General features: G+C 44.7%; 1 protein-coding gene across 1 annotated transcript; it reads right to left on the bottom strand.

Annotated features, from left to right (window-relative positions):
- Window positions 1–1444: 1444 nt before the first annotated feature.
- RFC3 (replication factor C subunit 3) lies at window positions 1445–19819 on the bottom strand. Its single transcript, XM_082221595.1, has 9 exons — window positions 19605–19819; window positions 15100–15237; window positions 11865–11932; window positions 11236–11333; window positions 8690–8871; window positions 7398–7534; window positions 7166–7264; window positions 2265–2334; window positions 1445–1745 (listed from the first exon to the last, which is right to left on the bottom strand). The coding sequence occupies exons 1-9, from the start codon at window positions 19689–19691 to the stop codon at window positions 1554–1556; spliced, it is 1071 nt and encodes a 356-aa protein (XP_082077721.1). The 5' UTR covers window positions 19692–19819; the 3' UTR covers window positions 1445–1553.
- Between the last annotated feature and the right edge of the window lie 3167 nt (window positions 19820–22986).

Here is a 22986-nt window from a genome sequence, read left to right as displayed (position 1 = left end):
CCCCTGACCATTAGGTCCAGTCGCGGACGACTCTGGGGTTGCTGCGCTCATCTCGCTTTATTGGCTGAGGGAGCAGGCGTACAGCTTCCGGGTCATGTGGCCAGCATGACTAAGCCGCTTCTGGCAAACCAGAGCAGCACACGGAAACGCTGTTTACCTTCCCGCCGGAGCAGTACCTATTTATCTACTTGTACTTGATGTGCTTTCAAACTGCTAGGTTGGCAGAAGCGGGGACCGAGCAACGGGAGCTCACCCCGTCGCAGGGATTCGAACTGCCAACCTTCTGATCGGCAAGTCCTAGTCTCTGTGGTTTAACCCACAGTGCCACCTGTGTATATACACACATATATAATAAATCTTAATATTACAGTGGCTTTTCCCCTCTCCATTCCAGGGATCAGAGAGGATCCAAACTAGAATACAATATTTAATTACTGATCCTTAAGCCAATATCAAGTACTAGAATACTGCTCGAACAAATATTTAAACAACTCGGAAATATTAACTATCACTTGTAGATCGTTACTAGATGGGGAACATGTGGCCTACTAGATGTTGTCTGACTACAACTCCCATCATGACTGGCCAACTGAACTCAGTGCCATTGAACTCAGTTCATTACTTCTAGGTAAATATGCTTAAGCTACGGCTGCAAGGCCCCATCTGCACTATGCACTTAAAGCAGTATTGTACCACTTTCAACAGTCATAACGTCCGCCAAAGAATCGTTAAAAATGTAGTTTGTTAAGGGTGTTGAGAGTTGTTAGAGATGTCTGTTCCCCTCAAAGCTACTTTCCAGGGTTCCCTAGGAAAAGGAGTTGATTGTTAGCCCACTCTGAGAATTGTAGATGTGAGGAGAACTGGCATCTCAATACCCTTAACAAGCGACACTTCCCATGATTCTTGGGGGAAGCCATGGCTGTTTAAAGTGGTATGATACAGCTTCAAGTGCATAGTGCAGACGGAGCCTTAAAGCTGCAACAGATTTTTCCATCTCCCACCATCATGAAGCCTATCCAAGATGGCACATTTGAAAATTCCCAAGATTAAGGCTCACAATCATGTTCCAGACCCAAAGTACAGTGGTACCTCAGGTTAAGTACTTGATTCATTCCGGAGGTCCATTCTTAACCTGAAACTGTTCTTAACCTGAAGCACCACTTTAGCTAATAGAGCCTCTCGCTGCCGCTGCGCCGCTGGAGCATGATTTCTGTTCTCATCCTGAAGCAGAGTTCTTAACCTGAGGTACTATTACTGGGTTAGCCTGAAGCGTCTGTAACCTGAAGCATATGTAACCTGAGGTACCACTGTAATTCGGACTACCTCTTGAGGCAAAAGCATTCCGGGATCCTGGAACTTCCCTGCTGTCAAGTATGTGGCTTCTTGTTTCCTAAAGCAGTTTGGACATAAAAGGCCACATGGAACCATTTCAGAACACCTCAAATTCGGCACTTAGTATTTTATTGTCCAACACAGAAATGTGCGGTTTGTACAGCTTTCTCGACAGAACTTGTCAGCATCCCAAAAAACATGAGGGTTCTCAAAGCAACGTATCAGAACATCATGGCTTCTAGTCCGTCTTCCATAAACTTCTTATAGATGGCCATAAACTTAGCCACAAATGCTTCCAGGTGATAAATGGCCTTGCTGCCCAGCTGAAGCCGGTGCTCATAGAAAGCTGCCATCTGTGCAACCTCTCCTTTCAGTTGTCCATCACAGTTGTTCAGAAGTTCAGTCAGAAGGCCCTAAAATGAGCAACAGCCAACAGTGAGAGAATTGAAGGCTCTACTCCCTAGAATGTTATGGGTACCATGGGCACTCAACAGTCCAGAAAGTTACCCTGTGACAATCAAGCCATTCAAATGATAATCTCCGATTTGGTAGGAGGGGGGACGTTGTCATACAAATAACAGAACTATTAATATCATATTTACAGAGATATGCAATATATACCTGGTCCCAGATGCCCCAGTAATTATGAATGGAATTACAAGATGCAGAGCACTATCATTGAATCAGAGAACTGTAGAGTTGGAAGAGACCCTGAGGATCATCTAGTCCAACCCCTTGCAATGCAGGAATATGCAGCTGCAGGGATCAAACTTGCAACCTTGGTGTCATCAGCACCACGCTCTTAACCAACTGAACTATCCAGGCTGCACTATGAACGGTGAAAAATAAAAATGATTAACGCATGCATCCCAAGCTTCCATTTAATCCTAGTCTCTGTTACTAAACCAGCTAATAATCACAACATCAGTTACCTTTATTATAATCTCTGGAGGAATGCAATGGGTTAAGAGTTCATAGAGTCGCCCGCGAACTTCCAGGAGCCTATTGAAATAAAACCATTGGAAAGTTAATGCTTGGTTTTTAACTCCCTGTAACACAAAGTTTTAAGGTTTAGTAACTGGCTTTTAAGTCTTTTTATTATATATATATGTGTGTGTGTGTGTGTGTGTGTGTGTGTACCGTATTTTTTGCACCATAACACTCACTTTTTTCCTCCTAAATTGTAAGGGGAAATGTCTGTGCGTGTTATGGAGGGAATGCCTGTGGGTGACATGCCTACGGATTTTCCTCCTCTAAAAACTACGTGCGTGTTATGGTCGGGTGCATGTTATAGAGCGAAAAATACGGGGTATATATGGGACGTGGGTGGCGCTGTGGGTAAAACCTCAGTGCCTAGGATTTGCTGATTGTAAGGTCGGCGGTTCGAATCCCCGCGGCGGGATGAGCTCCCGTCATTCGGTCCCAGCTCCTGCCCACCTAGCAGTTCGAAAGCACCCCTAAGTGCAAGTAGATAAATAGGTACCGCTTTATAGCGGGAACGTAAACGGCGTTTCCGTGTGCGGCGCTGGTGCAGGCTCGCCAGCTGCAGCTTCGTCATGCTGGCCACGTGACCCGGAAGTGTCTTCGGACGGCGCCGGCTCATGGCCTCTAGAGCGCAACCCTAGAGACGGATACGACTGGCCCGTACAGGCAAGGGTACATATATATATATATGGCAGCTATGACAATCTCAGTCAAATTACCAAGTCAGAAAATTCAGTTCTCAAAACATTCAAGCTCAATTTGTTTTTGCTTCTTAAATCACAGGTGCACATAGCCCCAAGAACTCCAGGCTGGACGGGGTTAGGGATGGATCAGGGATGCATCTCTACTGGCAAAGAAAAACTTTGTTGGTGAGAGACCTCTTAAAGCTCTCTGGGCATAGATCTACCAGCCATAGGCCCTGAAGAAGGGTGTTCTGGGTGTCTGGCTCTGCTGGATTCCAAGGCTCCTCTTTTCCCTGCACCAGTGACGAGTGCCAGAGCACACGGAAATGCTATTTATTTGTAAAAAATATATATACGAATATTGCATGTAGCATTGTGGGGTTAAGCTTGTTAAGCCTGCAGATGAGGGGAGCATCTCTGTAGTTAGGAATGAAGAAAAGACATTCGTGCTCCTTGAGTTTTGTGGATCAGGAAGCATGAGAGTCATGTAGCCAGAGGGTATATTTAGAGATTCAGAAGACTGCATGAGCAGATTAAGGCATGATCTCAGCAGACAAAGGAACTGAGCTTTTCAAATTTGGGAAACTGGACATCAGTCGATAGTGTTAAGGGACTATGTCTAGGCAGGGAGAGCTGGGCTATATTTAACACACACTTTTTGCTCCATTGGGTGGAATGCTTTTCTGTGCATGTTAACTTCCCTTGTGCTTAATTTTTTCCCTAAGAACTGCCTTCATCTTTTTACTCAACTTTTAACTTTGTTTCAGTTATTAAAAAGCACTAATGTGGTGGCATTTGTTAATATAACCCCATGTCTACCATGCCAGGTTCTACACTACACCTTGAAGTGTTCTTGTGGAGACACAAAGGCAATTTTAGGTTGCCTGGTGAAAGGCAGCCTTGTAGAAAAAGGTATTTGAAATATATTTAACATATTTGACAGAAATATATTATTTGTATTATGCTTCCTATGCCAATTCACTGGAACGCCAAGTGATTTAATTAAGTATGCCAACATTTCCAGTAGCAAAACAAGTTTTTCCTCTTATAAGACACTATAAGAGAAATTATAAGAAGACACTATAAGAGAAATTTTGAGGACGCCAGCGTACATAATTTTGAGATACCTGGTATAATTGTTTTGATCACCCTGAATAATCGCCTGAATCTGAAAGTCTAAAGCTGGCCACTTGCCAAAGCTAGCAAGCAATCCTGCAATTCTATTCTCCTGAGCCGCGTTTTCCAAGTGGAACAGCTTGTTAACAGCAGCATAGTCAGTGCTCTGCAATTTCTAAACAAGGCTTACAACAGCGACAAACTTCTCTAACATGTCATGGTCCAACACAAGGAAGTCTCAAAATGCTTGTTGGGTTGCTTGAAATGACAGGAAACCATCTACAAGCCACAACAGTTGGCAGCAGCTCTGTAGTTAACATGACAGTTGTCAATGTCTCTAGCTGGCAGTCGGGAGCCGTTTTATCTATATGCACCTTTTAAAATCCTGAGTGTTGAAAAGAAATGATGAAGCAGGTACCTTGGAATTAAAAACAACTTTCTCCTGGCCCTGGATTTTACTGGCACCTGCGTCATTCAACCCCAATTGTCTCTTATAAGGTAAAGGACCCCTGACAGTAAAGTCCAGTCATGATAACTCTGGGGTTGTGGCGCTCATCTCGCTTTACTGGCCGAGGGAACCGACATTTGTCCGCAGACAGTTTTTCCGAGTCGTGTGGCCAGCATGACTAAGCCGCTTCTGGCGAACCAGAGCAGCGCACGGAAACGCCGTTTACCTTCCCACCGGAGCGGTACCTGTTTATCTACTTGCACTTTGATGTGTTTTTGTAATGCTAGGTTGGCAGGAGCTGGCACCGAGCAATGGGAGCTCACCCCGCTGCAGGGATTCGAACCGCTGACCTTCCGATTGGCAAGCGCAAGGCTCAGTGGTTTAGACCACAGTGCCACCCACGTCCCCAAGTCTTTTATAGGCAGCTTCAAAGGCTGCCTCCATTTCAAATGGCTCCTCCATTTCAGCAAATGCTAGCCTGGTACCGAGCTAATAGTGAATCCACCACTATGAAGCACAAACACTTATTTCACAACCACAGAGCTGCTATTGTCCAAAGATGCAGGATGTGTTCTAAAATTAGGCTGCTTGCTGCAAGATGGTAGGTAAGAGGGCACACAGGTTTAAAAAAAATAAATTGTGAAGAGCAATCATGGAATTGTAGGCAGCCACCTCTTTTTCTACGCCTAAAGCAACAAGTAAAAAATAGCTCACATCAAAAAGGACCACTCAGAGGGGAATCTGTGTTGAAAACATTCATACATCTGCACCATACATTTAAAGAACTATTATGCCCTTGAAAGGTCATGGCTTTTCCCAAAGAATCCTGGGAGTTCAGCAGAGCAGTTTAACAATCAATCCCTCTTTCCAGGGGTTTTCAAGAAACTGTAGCTCTGTGAGGGGAACAGAGGTCTCCTAACAACTCTCAGCATCCTTAACGAACTACCATTCCCAAGAAGCCATATAAATAGTGGCTTTAAATGTATGGTGCAAACGTGCCCCGCTTCACACACTGCCGTATCTCTTAAGAGTTTTAATGAGATCAGAGGCAGAACACATGACTAACGGTATCACCCGTTCACAGCAAGGAAGGATTCAGTGCTCCAAATTCACCATGACAGGATGTCATTTTGTTTCTGCCAATGCAATATATCTAAAGCTAGACAAATGGCTGGCAGCTGTAAAGAGGGCAGCGACAAACGAGTGCCAACACCACAGCACTTCATTGGCTGAAAAGAAAAAGTTTTACAGCACAAACAAACAAAGATGCTCTCATCCAGTCCAGCTGGAAATGCTTCATTGCACTGAGCAAGCAAGTTTGTTTTACAGCAGCCTGGTTCATTGCAGCTGTTTTTAGAATATCAAAGATGGCTGCTAATGGGAACTTGACATCCCAGTGAGTCATTTTGCGCACTACATACCATAGGAACATCCTTGCTGGAAAATAACCCAAGACTCCACCAAGCCCATCTATCTGAGTACATGACTGCTACTCTTTACTCACAAAGAAATTGGAAATAATACACAGTTGAAGTTTCTCTGTGGTGAACATCTCGCTTATTCAGATGACAACTTTGAGCTGGGTCAAGAGTTCAGAGAACTTAAAGAAGTATGTGTTGGCTTATTCGGACGCCTTTTTCTTAATGGCGACACGGACCATTCATAACGTAGGAATATACTGTGAGTAGGGCAGTGGGGTGGGGTAAGGTGAAGAAAAGCTATGACAACTGTAACGTTGCTCCCCGCCCCTGCTCAGGCTGTACAGGAAAAGCAATTTGGTTCCTGAAATTCAGTCTGATTGTGAAGATAAAATTTAACTGATAGACTTCTACAAGCAAGCACCTCCGTATGGCAGAGCTGCCAGGCACCATCCTGTCGCCCAGGTATCTTCGCTTGGTTGCAAAATGCACCTGGCTAATTTCAAACACTGAGACCATAGCCATCGTGGCTAGTAACTACCGTGATCTGCTCCAAAACAACAAGAATTTCTGTGAAGGAACTGCATCAGAAACTGGGATTTTAATATATAATTGTCTCATAGCTTGAGGTGCCCAGGAGGCAGAATACTGTATGTTACTGCCTGCAACAGATTTATTTGTTTAGGAACACAGGTTGCCACTTTAGACCAGGTGAGACCATTTGCCCAACTAAGCCCAGTTTTGTGTATTCTGATTGGCTGTGGTTCTCCAGAGTCTCAGGAAGAGAACAGTGTTTTCCATCACTGGCTACCTGCTTCTTTTAACTGGAAGTGAACCTGGGATCTTCTTCATACCAAGCACATGCTTTTGGCTGCGAGGCTGTGCAGCAGTTTCAGAATTCCTGCATGCAATTAACTATCCGCTTTCAGAAATCTTTTTCTCCAAACATTTACACACTGATATAAAACCAGGTTTAATACCTTAATGACCAAGGCTAACCTTGTCAGCCTGAAATTTACTTCAATCAACTCCTACCGGGTTTTTATCAAGTTCCTGGAAATGCAGTCTGTCTAAACATTCTAGCACACACAGTATTAAACTGCTACGCTGCATTTTAGTATCGGACAACTTACAAGCACCATCCATTTTACAGCTAGGCACTGTCCCCCACCACACTGACCTACCTCTGCGGGGTCTGCTGACCAACAATGGCGTTTGCCGTCTCTCTCAGATATACCTCCCAGTCCGTCTCGGAAATGTCTTGGTCTGGAGTGAAAGGATACCTGTGCAACAAACAGCGAGGACTTGCTTAAATACAAAACAAACAAGCAAGCAAGCAAACAAACAAACAAACAAACAAACAGCCCTTTTGTAACCAAAACTCCCTCCTGCATTCACCCATTCTTCTGGACTTACTGTTGCACCCTGCATGCCTCACACATCAGAAGGGCCTTTCGGAGATTTCGGCCGGACTTTTCTGCAATCCTCTGAGCAAGTTCTCGAGGAAGAACCAGACCCTCCTTCTTACACACAACGGACAATACGTTGCAGATCTAGAGATTCAACAGGCAATTAATAGTTTTGCATGGTGCCTCGCTTTCCAAAAATTCCAAGTACAGTGGTACCTCGGGTTACATACGCTTCAGGTTACATACGCTTCAGGTTACAGACTCTGCTAACCCAGAAATAGTACCTCGGGTTAAGAACTTTGCTTCAGGATGAGAATAGAAACTGTGCTCCGGCGGTGCGGCGGCAGCAGGAGGCCCCATTACCTAAAGTGGTGCTTCAGGTTAAGAACAGTTCCAGATCAAGAACGGACCTCCAGAACGAATTAAGTACTTAACCCGAGGTATCACTGTCTCTCCTCTCTAGTCAAAATTGCTGCAGCAGCCAGCTATGGGGGAAGTCCCTATATTATAAAAGGATACGTGAAGGCACAAAGGAGCCAGTTTTACAAATAATGCTTGCAGGTGACCTGCGCCCACCTTCTGAGTCACCTCTTCCTTGCCACAAGCCTCATTTACCAGCCCTCCTGGGTACCAGGTAAGAGCAAAGTGATGCCTTCCCAAGCGCATTCCTCCATGAAGGAATAAATTCCTTCCTGCTGCTCCTTGAGCCAGGGACAAACCACACCAGCAAGTGCTCCCTGTATTCTTTACAGTAGCAGTGAGACAGACATACTACTAGCCGACCTCACAGGGTTGTAAGAAATACACAGATATGTTGATAAAGCGCCTTCAGCAACTACTTAACAAATTCTAAGTGGTATTTTCTAGTTTCGGAGAAATGCATGGAGAAGTGTGGACTAGAGAATGCTTGGAACTAAGCATTGGTAGCAAAGTGATGGCGTTTCAAAGACCTCCAACAGTTCTTTACCTCCCTCCCATGACATATTACCTACTATTAGGTGTCCAGCTATTTCTTAGTCCACAGACACTTCTGCCCCATTCCAATCCTTGCTAAATAAATAAAAATTACAACCCGCATTTTTGAAGAAAACTGCAGTCATGCAAAGTACTGTAAAGGGGAACCTAATTCGGAAGTGTTCCATGCACACAGAAACAGGATTAACTAGGCAGACAGAGTCAGGGAGAAACGAAGAACAAGGAATCCCAAATCAGGTATTTAAACTTGTTGCATCCAACATGACACAGAGTAAAATGCAAGTGCACTGAAGGGCTGTCTGTCTGCCATTGCCTTGAACCTACATCTTCAATGCTGGGTGCAGGCACTCGCACTGCAAGGCACCTGCTCCGGATAGGTGCAATGACTTTCGATGTAGAATTGCAACACAGAATTAATCTGCAGGTAGCCATATACTTCTCCATGGTTCGGCGCAACGCATGCTGGGCATCTTTTGTAAGCTTGTCCACTTCAGTCAACAGCACCACTGAAAAACAAAACAAAACAAAGCCAACCTTTATCATGCTCTCACAGAGTCTATCTTAACTTGGCTTTTCGCTTCTGCTGATACAGTGGGGCAGGATTAGAGAAAACCTCCCCACTTGTGCCTCTTCCACTGAGGTTCCCGGGAGGTGCTTCCCCACGGTGCAATCCTGCGCTGATGGCAGTTTGTGTAAATATTCTAGCCATATGTCTGGGAAAGGCACATCGCCTGAAACAGCCAGGGAATGGCTGGCTTAGCCACAACAGCACAGAAGAGGGGTTCTTGCAACTGGGATGCCTCTGACATTGCTTTGAACCCGGGATCTTTCACTTGCTATTTCCAGCATCTCCAGGTAAGGCTAAGAAAGGATCCTGTTTAAAACTCTGGAGAACGACTGCAAGTCGGTGCAGACCACCCTAGTAGTCTCCAAGTGTTGTTGGACAACAGCTCCCATCATCTGTGACCACTTAGCCATGCTGGCTGGGACTGATGGGGGTTGTAGTCCAACAATATGTATGACTTGCTTATATGGCAACTTCCTATGTTCACATGGGTCTTTCCCATGAGAGAAGCACTTTACCAGGAAGGAAGGTACTACATAGCAGTGGGGGGCGGGGGGCGGGGTGGAGAGAGACAGAAACTCTGCATTCATCCTCGTCCATGTGATTAGAAAGTACAGTGGTACCTCAGGTTACATATGCTTCAGGTTACATACGCTTCAGGTTACAGACTCCGCTAACCCAGAAATATTACCTCGGGTTAAGAACTTTGATTCAGGATGAGAACAGAAATCGTGCTCTGGCGGCGCAGCGGGATGCCCCATTAGCTAAAGTGGTGCTTCAGGTTAAGAACAGTTTCAAGTTAAGAACGGACCTCCGGAATGAATTAAGTACTTAACCCAAGGTACCACTGTAGTTACATATGCATGAAATCGCAGTACAATGAAATGTCTTCCTTATTGTTCTGTATGAGTAAGTGTGACAAGTCAGGAATTGGCTTGAGCTGGTGCGACTTTTGCAAAAAATGAAAATAAAAAAGTAACACGACATTGCCACTTCCCACCAAGAATAATGACAAAAAAGCCAGCTTAGTTCAGCCAAAGAAAACTGATGATCAGCTGAAGCCGATGAATGAATATTGTTACAGAGCCAATGCACACTGCTGCAAATCTTTTATATCCAAGGTTCAAAAGGTATTTGTTTAAAGCATTTTTTACCCAGCTCTTCAGCTGAAAAGGCTCCCAGAGCAGCTTACAAAGATCAGAAATAAAGAGTCCTTGCCCTCAGGCTTACAATCTAAACGACAGGACACACAAGGAAAGGGACTTGGGAGGGAGGCAGAAAAAAGAAGAAGCTATGTCAAGCACTTGTTCTTAGTTACACAATTCAGATCACTGGATTCAGAGTCCAGAGAGCCAACCTTTACAGGTAGTAATGATGATACCGTTGCTATTAAAAAATCAACACTGTAAACTGAAGATTGCATTTGGCTGCAATAAGCTTAAAAGCAGATGCTCTGCAGCAGGCACAGGCAAACTATGGCCCTCCAGATGTTTTGGGACTAAAATTCCCATCATCCCTAGCTAACAGGACCAGTGGTCAGAGATGATGGGAATTGTAGTCCAAACATCTGGAGGGCCGGAGTTTGCCAATGCTGCTCTACAGGGGCGTGGGGAGTTTCAAATGTTGCAAAACCAAGAGAGTCTCATGTAGCCTGGAAGTCTGCCAAGCATATTGCTACTGCAATATTGCCCTCATGCAAACAGATTATCTGCCTCTGATTCTATCTGCCAGATCAGGCTCAGCAATAGACCATTCTACTCTGTATGCAGAAGGTCCCCTTTGAGACATTTGCAAGTAGGGCCACAAAAGACTGCCTGCCTGAAACCCTGGAGAGCCCCTGCCAGTCAGTGCGGACAATATGGAGCTAGATGGACCAAGGATCTCACTGGGTATAAGGCAGCTTCCTAGATTCCTAAGAGAAGGGAACCACAGCGTATTTTGAGAATACAAAGTCACAGAAGAATCAATAGGTGAGAAGAGTCTAGACGCCTTCTAACAACATGCAAACCTCCCACTTTCTGAATACCATGAAGCTCAGATCGAAAATTCAAACATCAACAGCTATCTTTTGGACAATTATTACAATTACAGAAATAAATTGGAGCTATATATACTATTATCTAGAACACAAATATTTCAATTTCCCCCCTCATTTCTGAAATACATGCATTTCTGTTGGGGAACTACAATATTTCTGGAAATTTTGTATCTCGAAAAGTGACCGAAGACAAAAAGAGCTGGAGAATACAAAGAATTTACAATATTCAAAGCACTTTTTCTTCAAGGTTATTGCTCATTTACAGACCTTTAAAATCTCGCTGGGTGCTTGTCTCAAGTTGCTGTGATTGAGCTAATGTCTTCAGTAATTCCTGAATTACCACCCGGTCACTGTTTCCTGCATCACTGAAAATAAGTTCAGATTAAAATATGATACTCAAGGAGGGTGCAGTGCATTGCTGGGGAGGGTCCCAAGGGCCAGACAGAGAGGGCTGGAGGGCCACATATGCGAACAATTCCTTAAAGATATACAGCCATACCTCAGAAGTAGAATGGAATCCATTCCGGAAGTCCACTGGTTCGGAAACCAAGGCATGGCTTCTGATTGGCTGCAGGAAGCTCCTGCAGCCAATCAGAAGCTGCGTCGGACGTTCAGGTTCCAAAGAACATTCGCAAACCGGAACACTCACTTCCAGCGTTCAGGAGCCAAAACGTTCAACTCGCAAGGCATTCAGGATCCAACTTACAACTGTACTTTGGTTTCTTTAACAGTAAAGCTGGAGCTAGCTTTAAAATTGCAACAATAAAACAAGGGTCTTCTAGCACCTCGGTAGTTTTTGCTGCAATGGCCTGTAAAATTTACTCCACTGAAAATTATAAGAATTGCAAAATTCCCACAGCCTCTTACTGGATCTTGTGAGCTTACTGCAAACATACCTTGGGTTAACTTCAAGGTGATAGTTGCTAGCAATAGTGCTAATTTCAATCTTCTTTTTAGAAGGCGCCTGAAAAGAAAGATTATTAAACAAAAAATGCATTTTAAAGAGATCAGTGACGGAAAGACTTAGCTGAAATCAGTGGGTTATGAATACAGGCTTCAGAAAGCACCCACTGCTAACTGCTTATCATGAGCTGAGTTGGAGGACTTGAAGGGCTTAATGGCACCCCGGCAGCAATGCACCAGGGAAACTACGAAATAAAGAGGCTCAGCGTGAAAATGGCGGCAGGTGGAATGGCATGCAAGGAAAAGGGTGACACCCTGGGTTCAAAGCTCTCAAATTCAAGCAGCATGCTAACCTCTTGGAAAGGATGGGATGTGCCCCAGATCGCATGTCGCTTTAAATCATAGTTTAAAACGAACTAAGGTTTCATGCAAATGAGCAGCGTGGTCAAGCACACTTCTCAGAAGTTCCTTCTCCTTCTCTGCCATGAAACTGACTTGTCATGTTGTCCAAAGCTGGGTTCATGAATAATCTTATGCACTTCTATCAGGTTGCCTCTGGCTTGCCTTTTCTCTAAACTAAAAAGCACCCCAAATCTCCTCATAAGGAATTTGCTGCTTCCTCTGAATCATTTTCATTATCCTTTTCTAAAACCTGTTACCGCTCTACAATATCCTTTTGGAGTTGTGGTGACCAGAACTGTACAGATTTGTATAGCAGCCTTATGATATTGTTTGTTTTCCCTTCCTTTCCTAATGATCCCTAATAATCCCTAGCATGGCGTTCCAGCTCTTTTCGCAGCTGCTGTATACTAGGTTGACATCTCAATCAAGTTAGACACTATGACCCCAAGGACTTGTTCCTGATCAGTCACCACCAGTTCATGATCTTCAGTATCCAGTTCAGCTTCTAATATTGTGGTTTTAAGCAATTCACAAGCATTTTGGGGATATTTGACACTAGATAGATATTGATAGAAACTTCATTCTACTTCTCTAAAAACATTCTTCGCGTGTACAGTAAGGCTTTCAAGTATACCTTTTACCCACGGTGATTAAATAGACCTTATCTAGTTCAGATCAAACTCCAAAATGAAGCTATACAGACACTGCAGCATCATTCTGCTCTGCCCTATTTTAGTTTAAAAGTGCTAACCTTCACATCTCTTTCTGTGCTTATATTAATAATGTGCCACTACTTTATATGCAGGGATTTTGAAGATGATGAAAAAGACATTTGTCAAGTTCCGCCCATAGCTAGATGCCAAAGGGCCCTCAGATAGGAGAGCATCTGACAGGAAGGGAAGCTGATATTTTGAAAGACTATCTACTTAAAACTGTTCCACTTAAAACTCCCCAGCATTAAGACGTTTGCAGGCACAACATGTTCCCATAATGTCTTATTAACTTAAGCAGGAAAATTTAATTTAAAAAGAAATAAAAATGGCAAGAGAGACCGTTTGCACAATGCTTTGGAAATATCTGTCTTCTCCAAGAACTCTGCTGCTTACTAACCACTCTCTTTGCAATTTGCTGATTAAAATGCAAACTTTTCCCCCAAAAAGATTTTTGAATTGATAGAAAGAAAATCTTTAGTTATAGATTTTCCAGGGGCTGTTTTCACTCCCCAAGCAGCTAACTATGCAAAGAGTTCATTATGTTTGTTGAAAACATCACTTTGCAAATACTTCTCATCAAGTTATTGGTGGCATGTGAGAAAGCAATAATAATTAGTCAGTGAAGCCCACAATAAAGACGAACTGGTTTCTTGACACTAACTGCAGGCTTCAGCCTGAGACAGCAGGAAATGTAAGCTAAGTGCCCGACTAAATCATTTCAAATATCACACAACTGAAGGGAGATAATAGTACCGGTAAATCCTTGGCAGTGATTCACCAGGGAGAATTCCTCCAGCACAGAATGTTTACAGCCTAATCAAGTGCTAATTCATAATAGGAGGAAACAGCCACTGGTTATTTAACCAACTGTGGAAATGGTGCTTAAACTGCCTGTAGGTCCTTTTCCAGCCCGGACACACAAGGGCAAAAGTGTGTTGACAGCCACAGACATGCAATATACAATATCTTTATTGTCATTGTCCCACACAGAACAACAAAATTGAAAATCTACATAAAACATTCAAAAACCCCTAAAAACTCTGAAACCCCCATTTTAAAATACAATATACTATAGAGACTCCTTATGCTGCGTTTGGAACCAGAATTGCATTTGCGTAGAAACTGTTTCTCAGGCGGCTAGTCCTGGTTTTTATAACCCTATACCTTCTTCCAGAAGGCAGAAGCGGTAAGAGATCATGGCTTCTCCACTTCCAAACTTTGCAGACTTAGGGTGGAGGTCTGAAGGGGCTTGTAAGTGTGTTTTCCTGAACAAGCCCCCGCATTACCAGGGTGCACAATTGTGAGGAAGCTGGAAAATACATTCAGGTAAACAAGCTTACATGTGAAACACTCAGCAGTTGGGAGTGAAAGGGGCAGAACTGGAGCTATTGGATTGCCCTGATCTGCGTACCCCTTTGGACATCAGGGGGTGAGGAACCTCGGGCCTAGGGCAGTGTTTCCCAAACGTTTTTGGGCAATGGCACACCTGTTTACTGAAAAAAAATCTCGCGGCACACCACCATTAAAGCCCCGCCCCGTGACGTCAGCGCGCAGCGTCACGCCGGGAGGGACGCACAAAAGTGAAAGTTTTTTCCCTCGGCAGCTCCTCTCAGCTGCGCTCAATCCGCCTCGGAGCGCAGGAGCGATGCCTCTCTCTGGCTCTCCCTCCGCGCAGGCTGAGGGAGGGAGGGAGGGGCGCGTGTGACCCGTCTCTGCTGGGAGACCAAACCCAGCGAGGCAGAGTCGCGCGGAGGCGCCCAGGCAGCGCTGCCGGCTGCGAGGAGGAGCGCCAGGCAGCAGCAGGAGGCGCGGCCTCTCCTCGCCGCCGCCGCCCCGCCTCTCGCCGCCCGACTCGCCCGCCTCCCTCCAGGTATCTCGCGGCACACCAGCCAATGTCTCACGGCACACTCGTGTGCCGCGGAACACCGGTTGGGAAACACTGGCCTAGGGGACAAACATAGTCTATGCACTTTTGCCCTCATGCATCCAGGCCAGACAACTTTTGGAGATTAAAAACTAGCATGTGTTGAAATGTGCTGGCTTTTCCTGCATTATGTTGACGGTCAACATCTTTATCTCATTTTGTAAATATGAAGTTAGGGCAGATTCTTACTGTTATGCTCTGATGTTCAATCCTCAGCTTCTCCACTCCGGAGCCATACAGTTCTCTCAGCAGGCACATTATTCTGGTCTTTTTTCCAGCTCCTGAGGGCCCATACACTAACAGATGAGGAAAGTCGCCACACTGAACCTGTCAAATGGAATACAGTAAAACTGAATTACAGTAATGTCTCAGTCAGCATCATGCTTAGTCAGCATCATAAACACAGAGAATGATACATATTTTAGTATACCGTTCCCCACACTAGTTTTACAGCCCTTCACAATGTTGTCTTTTCCTTTGGAAGCCCATCCATTTAGACATGAGAACAAAATAGAGTTCAAGAGGACATGAAACTGTGACCGTGCATGGCGTGAGTCTGATAAAAGCCCTTGGTGCATCAGGTTTTCTAGGAGTCAGGTGGCTTGAGATCACATCCCAAAACAAGCTAGGACCTGGAGTTCAAATCCCCACTCAATCATGAATCTTGGGCGGGTCTTCAACTCACAAGGTTGTTGTGAAGATAATACAGAAAAGAAGAGAAGGAGGTTTGCCCCCTTGAGATCATTGGAGGAAAGGTGGGTTATAAATGGAATGAAAATAAAAATAGAAAGTGGCATAAACTTGAAAATAACTTTGAGAACCCAATTTTTAATAAACTAATGCAGAATTTTGTTGCAAGCCATAGACACCCTTATCCAGGGGTGTAGCCAGGATTTTTGTTGGGGGGGGCAGGAGTTTCGTTAGGGCGGGACAGAACCAACATGATTGGTCAGTTAGTTAAGTATTTCCATTGTTTTACTTGATGGGGGGGCAGTTGCCCCCCCCCCGGCTTATTTGGGCATTGAGCCCTAGGATCAAAGAGTTGGAAGGACCTCAAAGGTAATCTGGTTCAACCTTCTGCTGTTAAAGGAAATCCACAATCACAGCATCTCTAATAGGTCAAAATCTAGCCTCAGGTAGAAAATGAAAGAAAGCACACCACCTTTTGAAGCAAACTAAAGGACTAGAATTCAGTCGCAGAGCACTTTTTTCCCTTTTGTTTTTTTGCACAAAATGGTCTGCAGAGTAAAGGTTTCAGTTCTCTGACATCTCTAGCCAGGTAGTCCTGGAGACCTGTTGTTGCTGCCACCAGCCATTGTAGAAATAATGGGCTAGATGAAACAACCATCTGACTCCATACAGGGTAGTTTCCTAGTTTCCTAATGGATCAGGGTTAGAATGTGAACGACCCGAGTGCCCCAAGCTACTCAACTGAGTTCTCTCTATCATACAAGACTGCCAGTATCATAGGATGCCAAAAAAGAATATTTTGGGATTCACTGGTTCATTCTGCCAGGTTTACGTACATCTTTCATACTTTAGCCACTGCGCCTGGCTCCATTTAATCTGTGGTCGACTGCATTCCAGAACCAGGCCTGTCTTGTATCACAGGAGCCAACCCTTGAAATCTGTGTCAGATGAACTATTTTAACCCCAAAACAATCGTTTCTTGCAACAGAGCAATTGCATATTTTGTGGTCAAGAGTACACAAAGTGTTCCCACTTCGTTTTAGATCTGACAAACAATGTATTATAGTGGCACCAAGTTAAGTTTATATATAGATAATTACCCTGGGGTAAATCATCTTTCCATAAACAAGCCACCAACGGCAGCAGCTAGAGTTAGAGAGAAAAAGTCCTGGAAGGAGATCACCAATGGTTAATGCTTTGGTACTTCAGCCTGTCTAATATGTATTCTTTAACCTGTTGTTGTTGTTGTTGTTTAGTCGTTTAGTCGTGTCCGACTCTTCGTGACCCCATGGACCAGAGCATGCCAGGCACTTCTGTCTTCCACTGCCTCCCGCAGTTTGGTTAAACGCATGCTGGTAGCTTTGAGAACACTGTCCAACCATCTCACCCTCGGTCGTCCCCTTCTCCTTGTGCCCTCCATCTTTCCCAACATCAGGGTCTTTTCCAGGGAGTCTTCTCTTCTCATGAGGTGGCCCAAGTATTGGAGCCTCAGCTTCAGGATCTGTCCTTCCAGTGAGCACTTAGGGCTGATTTCCTTAAGAAATTCTTTAACCTAGAAGTCCTATTCCCAAATCCCTAATGGATGGTGAATGTTAAAGGGAAAACATAACTACACACAAAGACTCCCCGCCCAATTCCTTTTTTTAAATTACATGTTCCAGGATTGAGCTTTTTGCTCAAATCAAACCACAAGAGCCAAAACTCCAAAACCAAGACACAGTGGCATTGTGATGTTTGCTTTGTGAATGCAGAGTCACACAAGTAGTGTAATCCCCCCTCCCACACCACAACCCAAAAATAATTATTTGTACAATCAAAGACATACCATTGCTTAAAGTCCACTGGAATTGGAGCATTCTTAAGTTTGCAGTGGCTTTTATGTTGCCCCCCATTTACTTAGTAGCCATGTTCTCTGTCTTGGAAGTGTGATACTATCACAAATTACTGGTGTTGCAAACAGTCACTGCCTTATACAGAGACACACAGTATAAACTGCCTTATACTGAGATATACCATTGGCCCATCCAATCCTGTGTACAACAGCCTCCCCACTCCATATGTTTTGGATTACAACTTCCAATAGCCCCAGCCACCAGGGTCATGCGGACTAGGACCGATGGGAGTTGTGGTCCAAAACATCTGGACTGGAAGTCACCAGGCTGGGGAAGCCTGGTCTATACTAAGAGCCAGCAACTCTCCAGGGCTGCAGACAAGTCTTTCTAGCCCTACTGCCAAACGCTAAACTTGATTACCATTCAGGCTTTGCATTAAAAGGTCACAGGCTGCATCTCTGGCATTTCATGGACTTTCCGCCCTACTATCGAGAGCCAGTGTGGTGTAGTGGTTAAGAGCGGTAGTCTCGTAATCTGGGGAACCGGGTTCGCGTCTCCGCTCCTCCACATGCAGCTGCTGGGTGACCTTGGGCCAGTCACACTTCTCTGAAGTCTCTCAGCCCCACTCACCTCACAGAGTGTTTGTTGTGGGGGAGGAAGGGAAAGGAGATTGTTAGCCGCTTTGAGACTCCTGAAGGGGAGTGAAAGGCGGGATATCAAATCCAAACTCTTCTTCTTCTTCTTCTTCTTCTATTTTACACTGGAGTTTTTTCTCTAAACATGTATGCCTGCATGTGTAAATATTCTTGCCAACTGACATATTTTGTGTTTAAGATGGAAGCAGTTCAGGTCTAGGAAAGCTCATGCCCCAACCAATCTTGTACGGTATGGCATTTGGTACTCCCAAATACAGTGGTACCTCAGGTTAAGTACTTAATTCGTTCTGGAGGTCCATACTTAACCTGAAACTGTTCTTAACCTGAAGCACCACTTTAGCTAATGGGGCCTCCCACTGCCGCCGCGCCGCCGGAGCCCTATTTCTGTTCTCATCCTGAAGCAAAGTTCTTAACCTGAAGCACTATTTCTGGGTTAGCGGAGTCTGTAACCTGAAGCGTATGTAACCTGAGGTACCACTGTACCATAATTTTTGCTTTGCCCCAACCAATCCTGTACGGTATGGTATTTGGTACTCCCAAATACCATAATTTTTGCTTTGCACCTGCTGTTGAGCACCATCATGAGGGAGAGAAGCTACAGTGCTTTTCCAAACCAGGGTTCAGTACCTGGATAGGTGAGGCGGTAACAAAGAGAAATAAACGCACCTGAGGACATACACAACGCATTTTCGTCATCGCAGCTTACCCCCTCCAAATGTATCCAAGAGCCTGACTTAACTTGAGCTCACGCATCAGCCACATAAAGAGTATTCTCAGTTAGCAGGCATGCACATATGCTCAATACACATACTCAGATGCTTTTCTTTTTCTTATTACGGTACTTCATGTACTGCAGGACCGAAATCAATTCCAGGACTGCTCTTTGGCTGGAACCACAGCTGGTGCTATCATTAGGTCAACTAGGCAGCTGCCTGGGGCACAGACTTCATAGGGGCGCAGTACTGACCTTTGAGGGGCACAGTTTCGTACAGATTCAATGGATTTGTGTACTGAAACACTTTCTTTGGCATTTGAGAAAGATAACCAAATATCGTAGCATTGCCTAGTCTTGCATTTAAATTAAATTTAGCAGTTCAAGTTTTGGACTTTTCATTTTTTCCATACATCTGTTTTTGAAAATTGAAGAAAGAAGAAGAAGAAGAAGAAGGGTGGTGCAAATAAAGAAGAAGAAGAAGAAGAAGAAGAAGAAGAAGAAGAAGAAGAAGAGTGGTGCAAATAAAGAAGAAGAAGAAGAAGAAGAAGAAGAAGAAGAAGAAGAGTGGTGGTGCAAATAGGTAGCTCTGCCTAGCACCGGCTCTTGCTATAACCCAACAAAACAGGAAAGAAAGGGGGATGGGGTGTTTGAAGCTATTGCGGAGAGCAAAAACACTCGCCAATACCCGAGGACCAGCGCGTCCAAAAGCCGCCGAAGAGGTGAAGAGATAAGAAAGAGAAGGGCACCCGAGCATGTGCAGAGCGCCCGCCGCCTGTCTCCCTCTCTCCCTATCTCTCTCACCAGGTTGCGAAGCTGCGCTGCCTGATCCCGGTGATAGTCCACTTTGCCGAGGGAGTTCGGCCGGTACTTGTCCACCCAGAGACTCATGGCCACGATCCGCAGAGAAAGAACCGGATTGCAGGAAAATAAATAAAAAGCGCGCGCTCCGCTGCCGCGCTCCCGCCCACGATAGGAGACTCAAGCGCCGCCGCCGCCCCGTGAAACGTCACCGAGCATGCGCACGAGCTCCTCGTTTAGGTCGTCAGCCTCGGCTCTTTCACTTCCGCCAGTTCGATCGAATCTGGGCCCCGCCTTCCTCGCTTACGGTGGCCGCCTGGGGATAAAATAATGAAACAAAGGGAAGCTTAATGCAGGCGGCGAAGTGGAGCGCAGCGCGCGGCGCCCCGTGCAGGAGATCGCGGCGCTGGCGGGGGCCCTCCACGTGCCATGAGTTTTCTGGGCCACAGTGTTCCGAAGAATTTGTGCTTTGAGTCACCTGCTCGGCAGCAACGGGCAGTACATTTGCTTATTGCTTTGTGTTCTGCCTTTGCGCACGATTCCATAGAATCATAGAAGTGGGGAGTTGGAAGGGTCCCAGGGGTCATCTAGTCCACACCCCCCCCCGAAATGCAGGAATCTCAGCTACATCCAACCTCTGCTTTAAAACCTCCACAACCTCCCGAAGGAGTCCGTTCCACTGTCAAAAGTGTTAAATTATTGGGATTAAAACATTTTTATCTTATTTTTATGTATCTTGTGTTTTTATATTGTGATCTTATGTCATAACTGCCCTGAGACCTGTGGGTATAGGGCAGTATACAAATTTAATTAATTAATTAATAATAGTGGTGCCCAGAACTAGATACAGTACTCCAGACGCAGTCTGACTAAGGCAGCACAATCCTTTCTGCCACCGCTGCCACACCCCCTTTAGCCTCCACAACAACCCTATGAGGTAGGCTAGGCTGGTAAGGAGAAAAGCTGGGCCAAGGTTGGTACATAATCCAGAGAGTATTATGGATAGATTGGGATTTGAACCTCCATATCCCCTGATACTGGTATAATCTGTACATGCTACACACTGGCTCCAGCTCCCATCGGCCTCCGCTAGTACAGTGGTACCTCGGGTTAAGTACTTAATTCTTTCCGGAGGTCCGTTCTTAACCTGAAACTGTTCTTAACCTGAGGTACCACTTTAGCTAATGGGGCCTCCTGCTGCCGCCGCACTGCTGAAGCACAATTTCAGTGCTCATCCTGAAGCAAAGTTCTTAACCTGAAGCACTATTTCTGGGTTAGCGGAGTCTGTAACCTGAAGCGTATGTACCACTGTATGGCCATATTTCAGGGATGACAAGAGGCCTTACAACATCGGGGGGGGGGGGAACGGGACACAGATTCACCATCCCTAATTAGTGCAACATCCTGATTCCCACAGTACTTAGCCAGATGCATTGGTGAAGTTTACAGTGGCATGCCATAGTGGCAGCAGCCCCTTCCCAGCCTCTGAAATCAGAAGTATTCTCTGAACCTGGAGGTTTCATTTAGCTGTCAAGTTAATATCTGCTGACAGAAGTGTCCTCTGTGAACCTGAAGTGTTAGGCTGTTGCTTAGAGGTGGTGATGGGGTGGATGTGGGCCAATAAACTGCAGCTGAATCTTGCAGAGAGATATCTGAAAGACTTTCCTCCTTCCCTGCAGACCCCTTGAGGGGTTAAGATCAGAACAGGCAGAAGCTTGGGGTGGTGATGACCCAGGAATGTAGCAGCCCCTAAAATGTAGTATTCCCTCCACTCAGAAGGGCACCTGGCACCTTCACTCCTTTAACCTGAGCCCCCTGAGCTGTTTATTTTTAGGGCTCCCCCTATTTCTGTGATTGTAATTTGTTTTAAACTGTTTTTAATACTGCAATTTAAATGGTATTATTTAAATTTAAATGGATCTTAGGGTGAAGAGTGGGTAATAAATCAAATTAATAAAAATAATAATAATTAAAACTTGTCTGATCCCATTTTTAAAAGCGATCTAAAGGATAAACTAGGCATGGCATTTATCACATGATTAACATGCATGATTAATAAAAGAAAGAGCAACAGGATCTGGCCTTAGGATTGTGTACTGATTATTTGGGGGTGCTTTTTAAAAGAACCACACACACACCAGTTAACCATGTGTCTATGATATCCAGTTTGGCCCTAACCCAGGCACCAAAGTAAAAGTAAATAAAGAAATCTTACTATCCATTTTTTCCACACCATGCATAATTGTATAAGTCTCTGTCATGTCCCCTCTTAACACTATGCTTGTCTGGATGTAAACCCCGCTGTGTTCAATGGGGTATAATCCCAGATAAGTGTGCATAGCCTTCGGCTGCAATCCTGAACATACACAGTGGGACTTCTGAGTAAACATGCTTAGACATGCAGGGTTATCTTTCTTTGTAAACTAGACAAGTCATAGCCAATCCCATTCCTACCAGCAAATGCATATGAAGTTAGGGGATTTGTTTGCACTCTGCACTGTCTCTCATTTTGCATTTACCCAGAAACTCTTTGCACATTCTCATTGCCAAGTTTGGATATTTTTAAACGGGGTTTTTTCAACAGCCGGTTTTGGATTGCAGCTTCCTAAATACTGTAGCATGTTATCTGCAAATGCAGCAACCTCACTGCTGGCTCCAGGTCATTTATGAATGTCCCAGTAGAAACCCTTGGGATATCCCAGCGTTCATTTCTCTCCATTGTGAAAACTGCCCATTTATTCTGCCCCACTCCTTCCCAGCAAACCTTTAATTTCAAAAAGGACAAATTTTCCTGTGACATCACGACTCCCCATCACCTTGGCAACCTGCCAATTCTTCTGTCTCTGTCCTCTCCCTGAAGTGGGGGTGGGGGCAGGGGAGAGGACAGGCTGACCAGCTATAACATTTCCGAAAATGCATTATAGTAGGGCAAACTGCTTTGCAAAAATTGGCATTGGGCAAAACTTCACACAAAAATGTGTATATTAGGAGATGCTGGTGCTTTTTCATGAGGACTTTAAAACAAAACAAAACATCATAAGCTGATGTGGAAATGTGGAGAATTGAATTTTAAGATTGGAAAAATGAAAAACTAACAGATTCACCCAGTCCTAGTAGGAATTGACTTCCAGTGCAATGGAAGTTAACCTTCAGACTTTGATCTGGCAATCTTATAAATAACCGTAGCACGTGCTTGAGGCTGTTCTGCTGTGCAATAAGGAACAATTACTTAAAACTTAGTGAAGGACATCTGGCAAATAAAGGGCATCTGGAAGGCAGCTACCTCATTTTTCCTCTGTACATCAATGATTTGTCACCGTCTACATCCAAACAAAAGCATCCTTAGGAAGAGAAAAAAGAAGAACTTCACAGGCAAGTCTCCCAA

Source organism: Podarcis vaucheri (assembly GCF_965113315.1).
Source record: "Podarcis vaucheri genome assembly, chromosome: 4".
NCBI lineage: Eukaryota > Metazoa > Chordata > Lepidosauria > Squamata > Lacertidae > Podarcis > Podarcis vaucheri.
The sequence above is the reverse complement of the archived record's forward strand: the minus strand, read 5'-3'. Positions and strand labels throughout refer to the sequence as shown.

Bases quoted from the DNA above. Each gene is read 5' to 3' on its own strand.
- RFC3 (XM_082221595.1), bottom strand. From the start codon at position 19,691: ATGAGTCTCTGGGTGGACAAGTACCGGCCGAACTCCCTCGGCAAAGTG. The intron at 11,334-11,864 runs GTATGTTTGCAG...ACTTATTTTCAG, and splicing joins CACCTTGAAGTTAACCCAAG to TGATGCAGGAAACAGTGACC. The intron at 2,335-7,165 runs GTAGGTCAGTGT...TTATTTCAATAG, and splicing joins GGTCAGCAGACCCCGCAGAG to GCTCCTGGAAGTTCGCGGGC.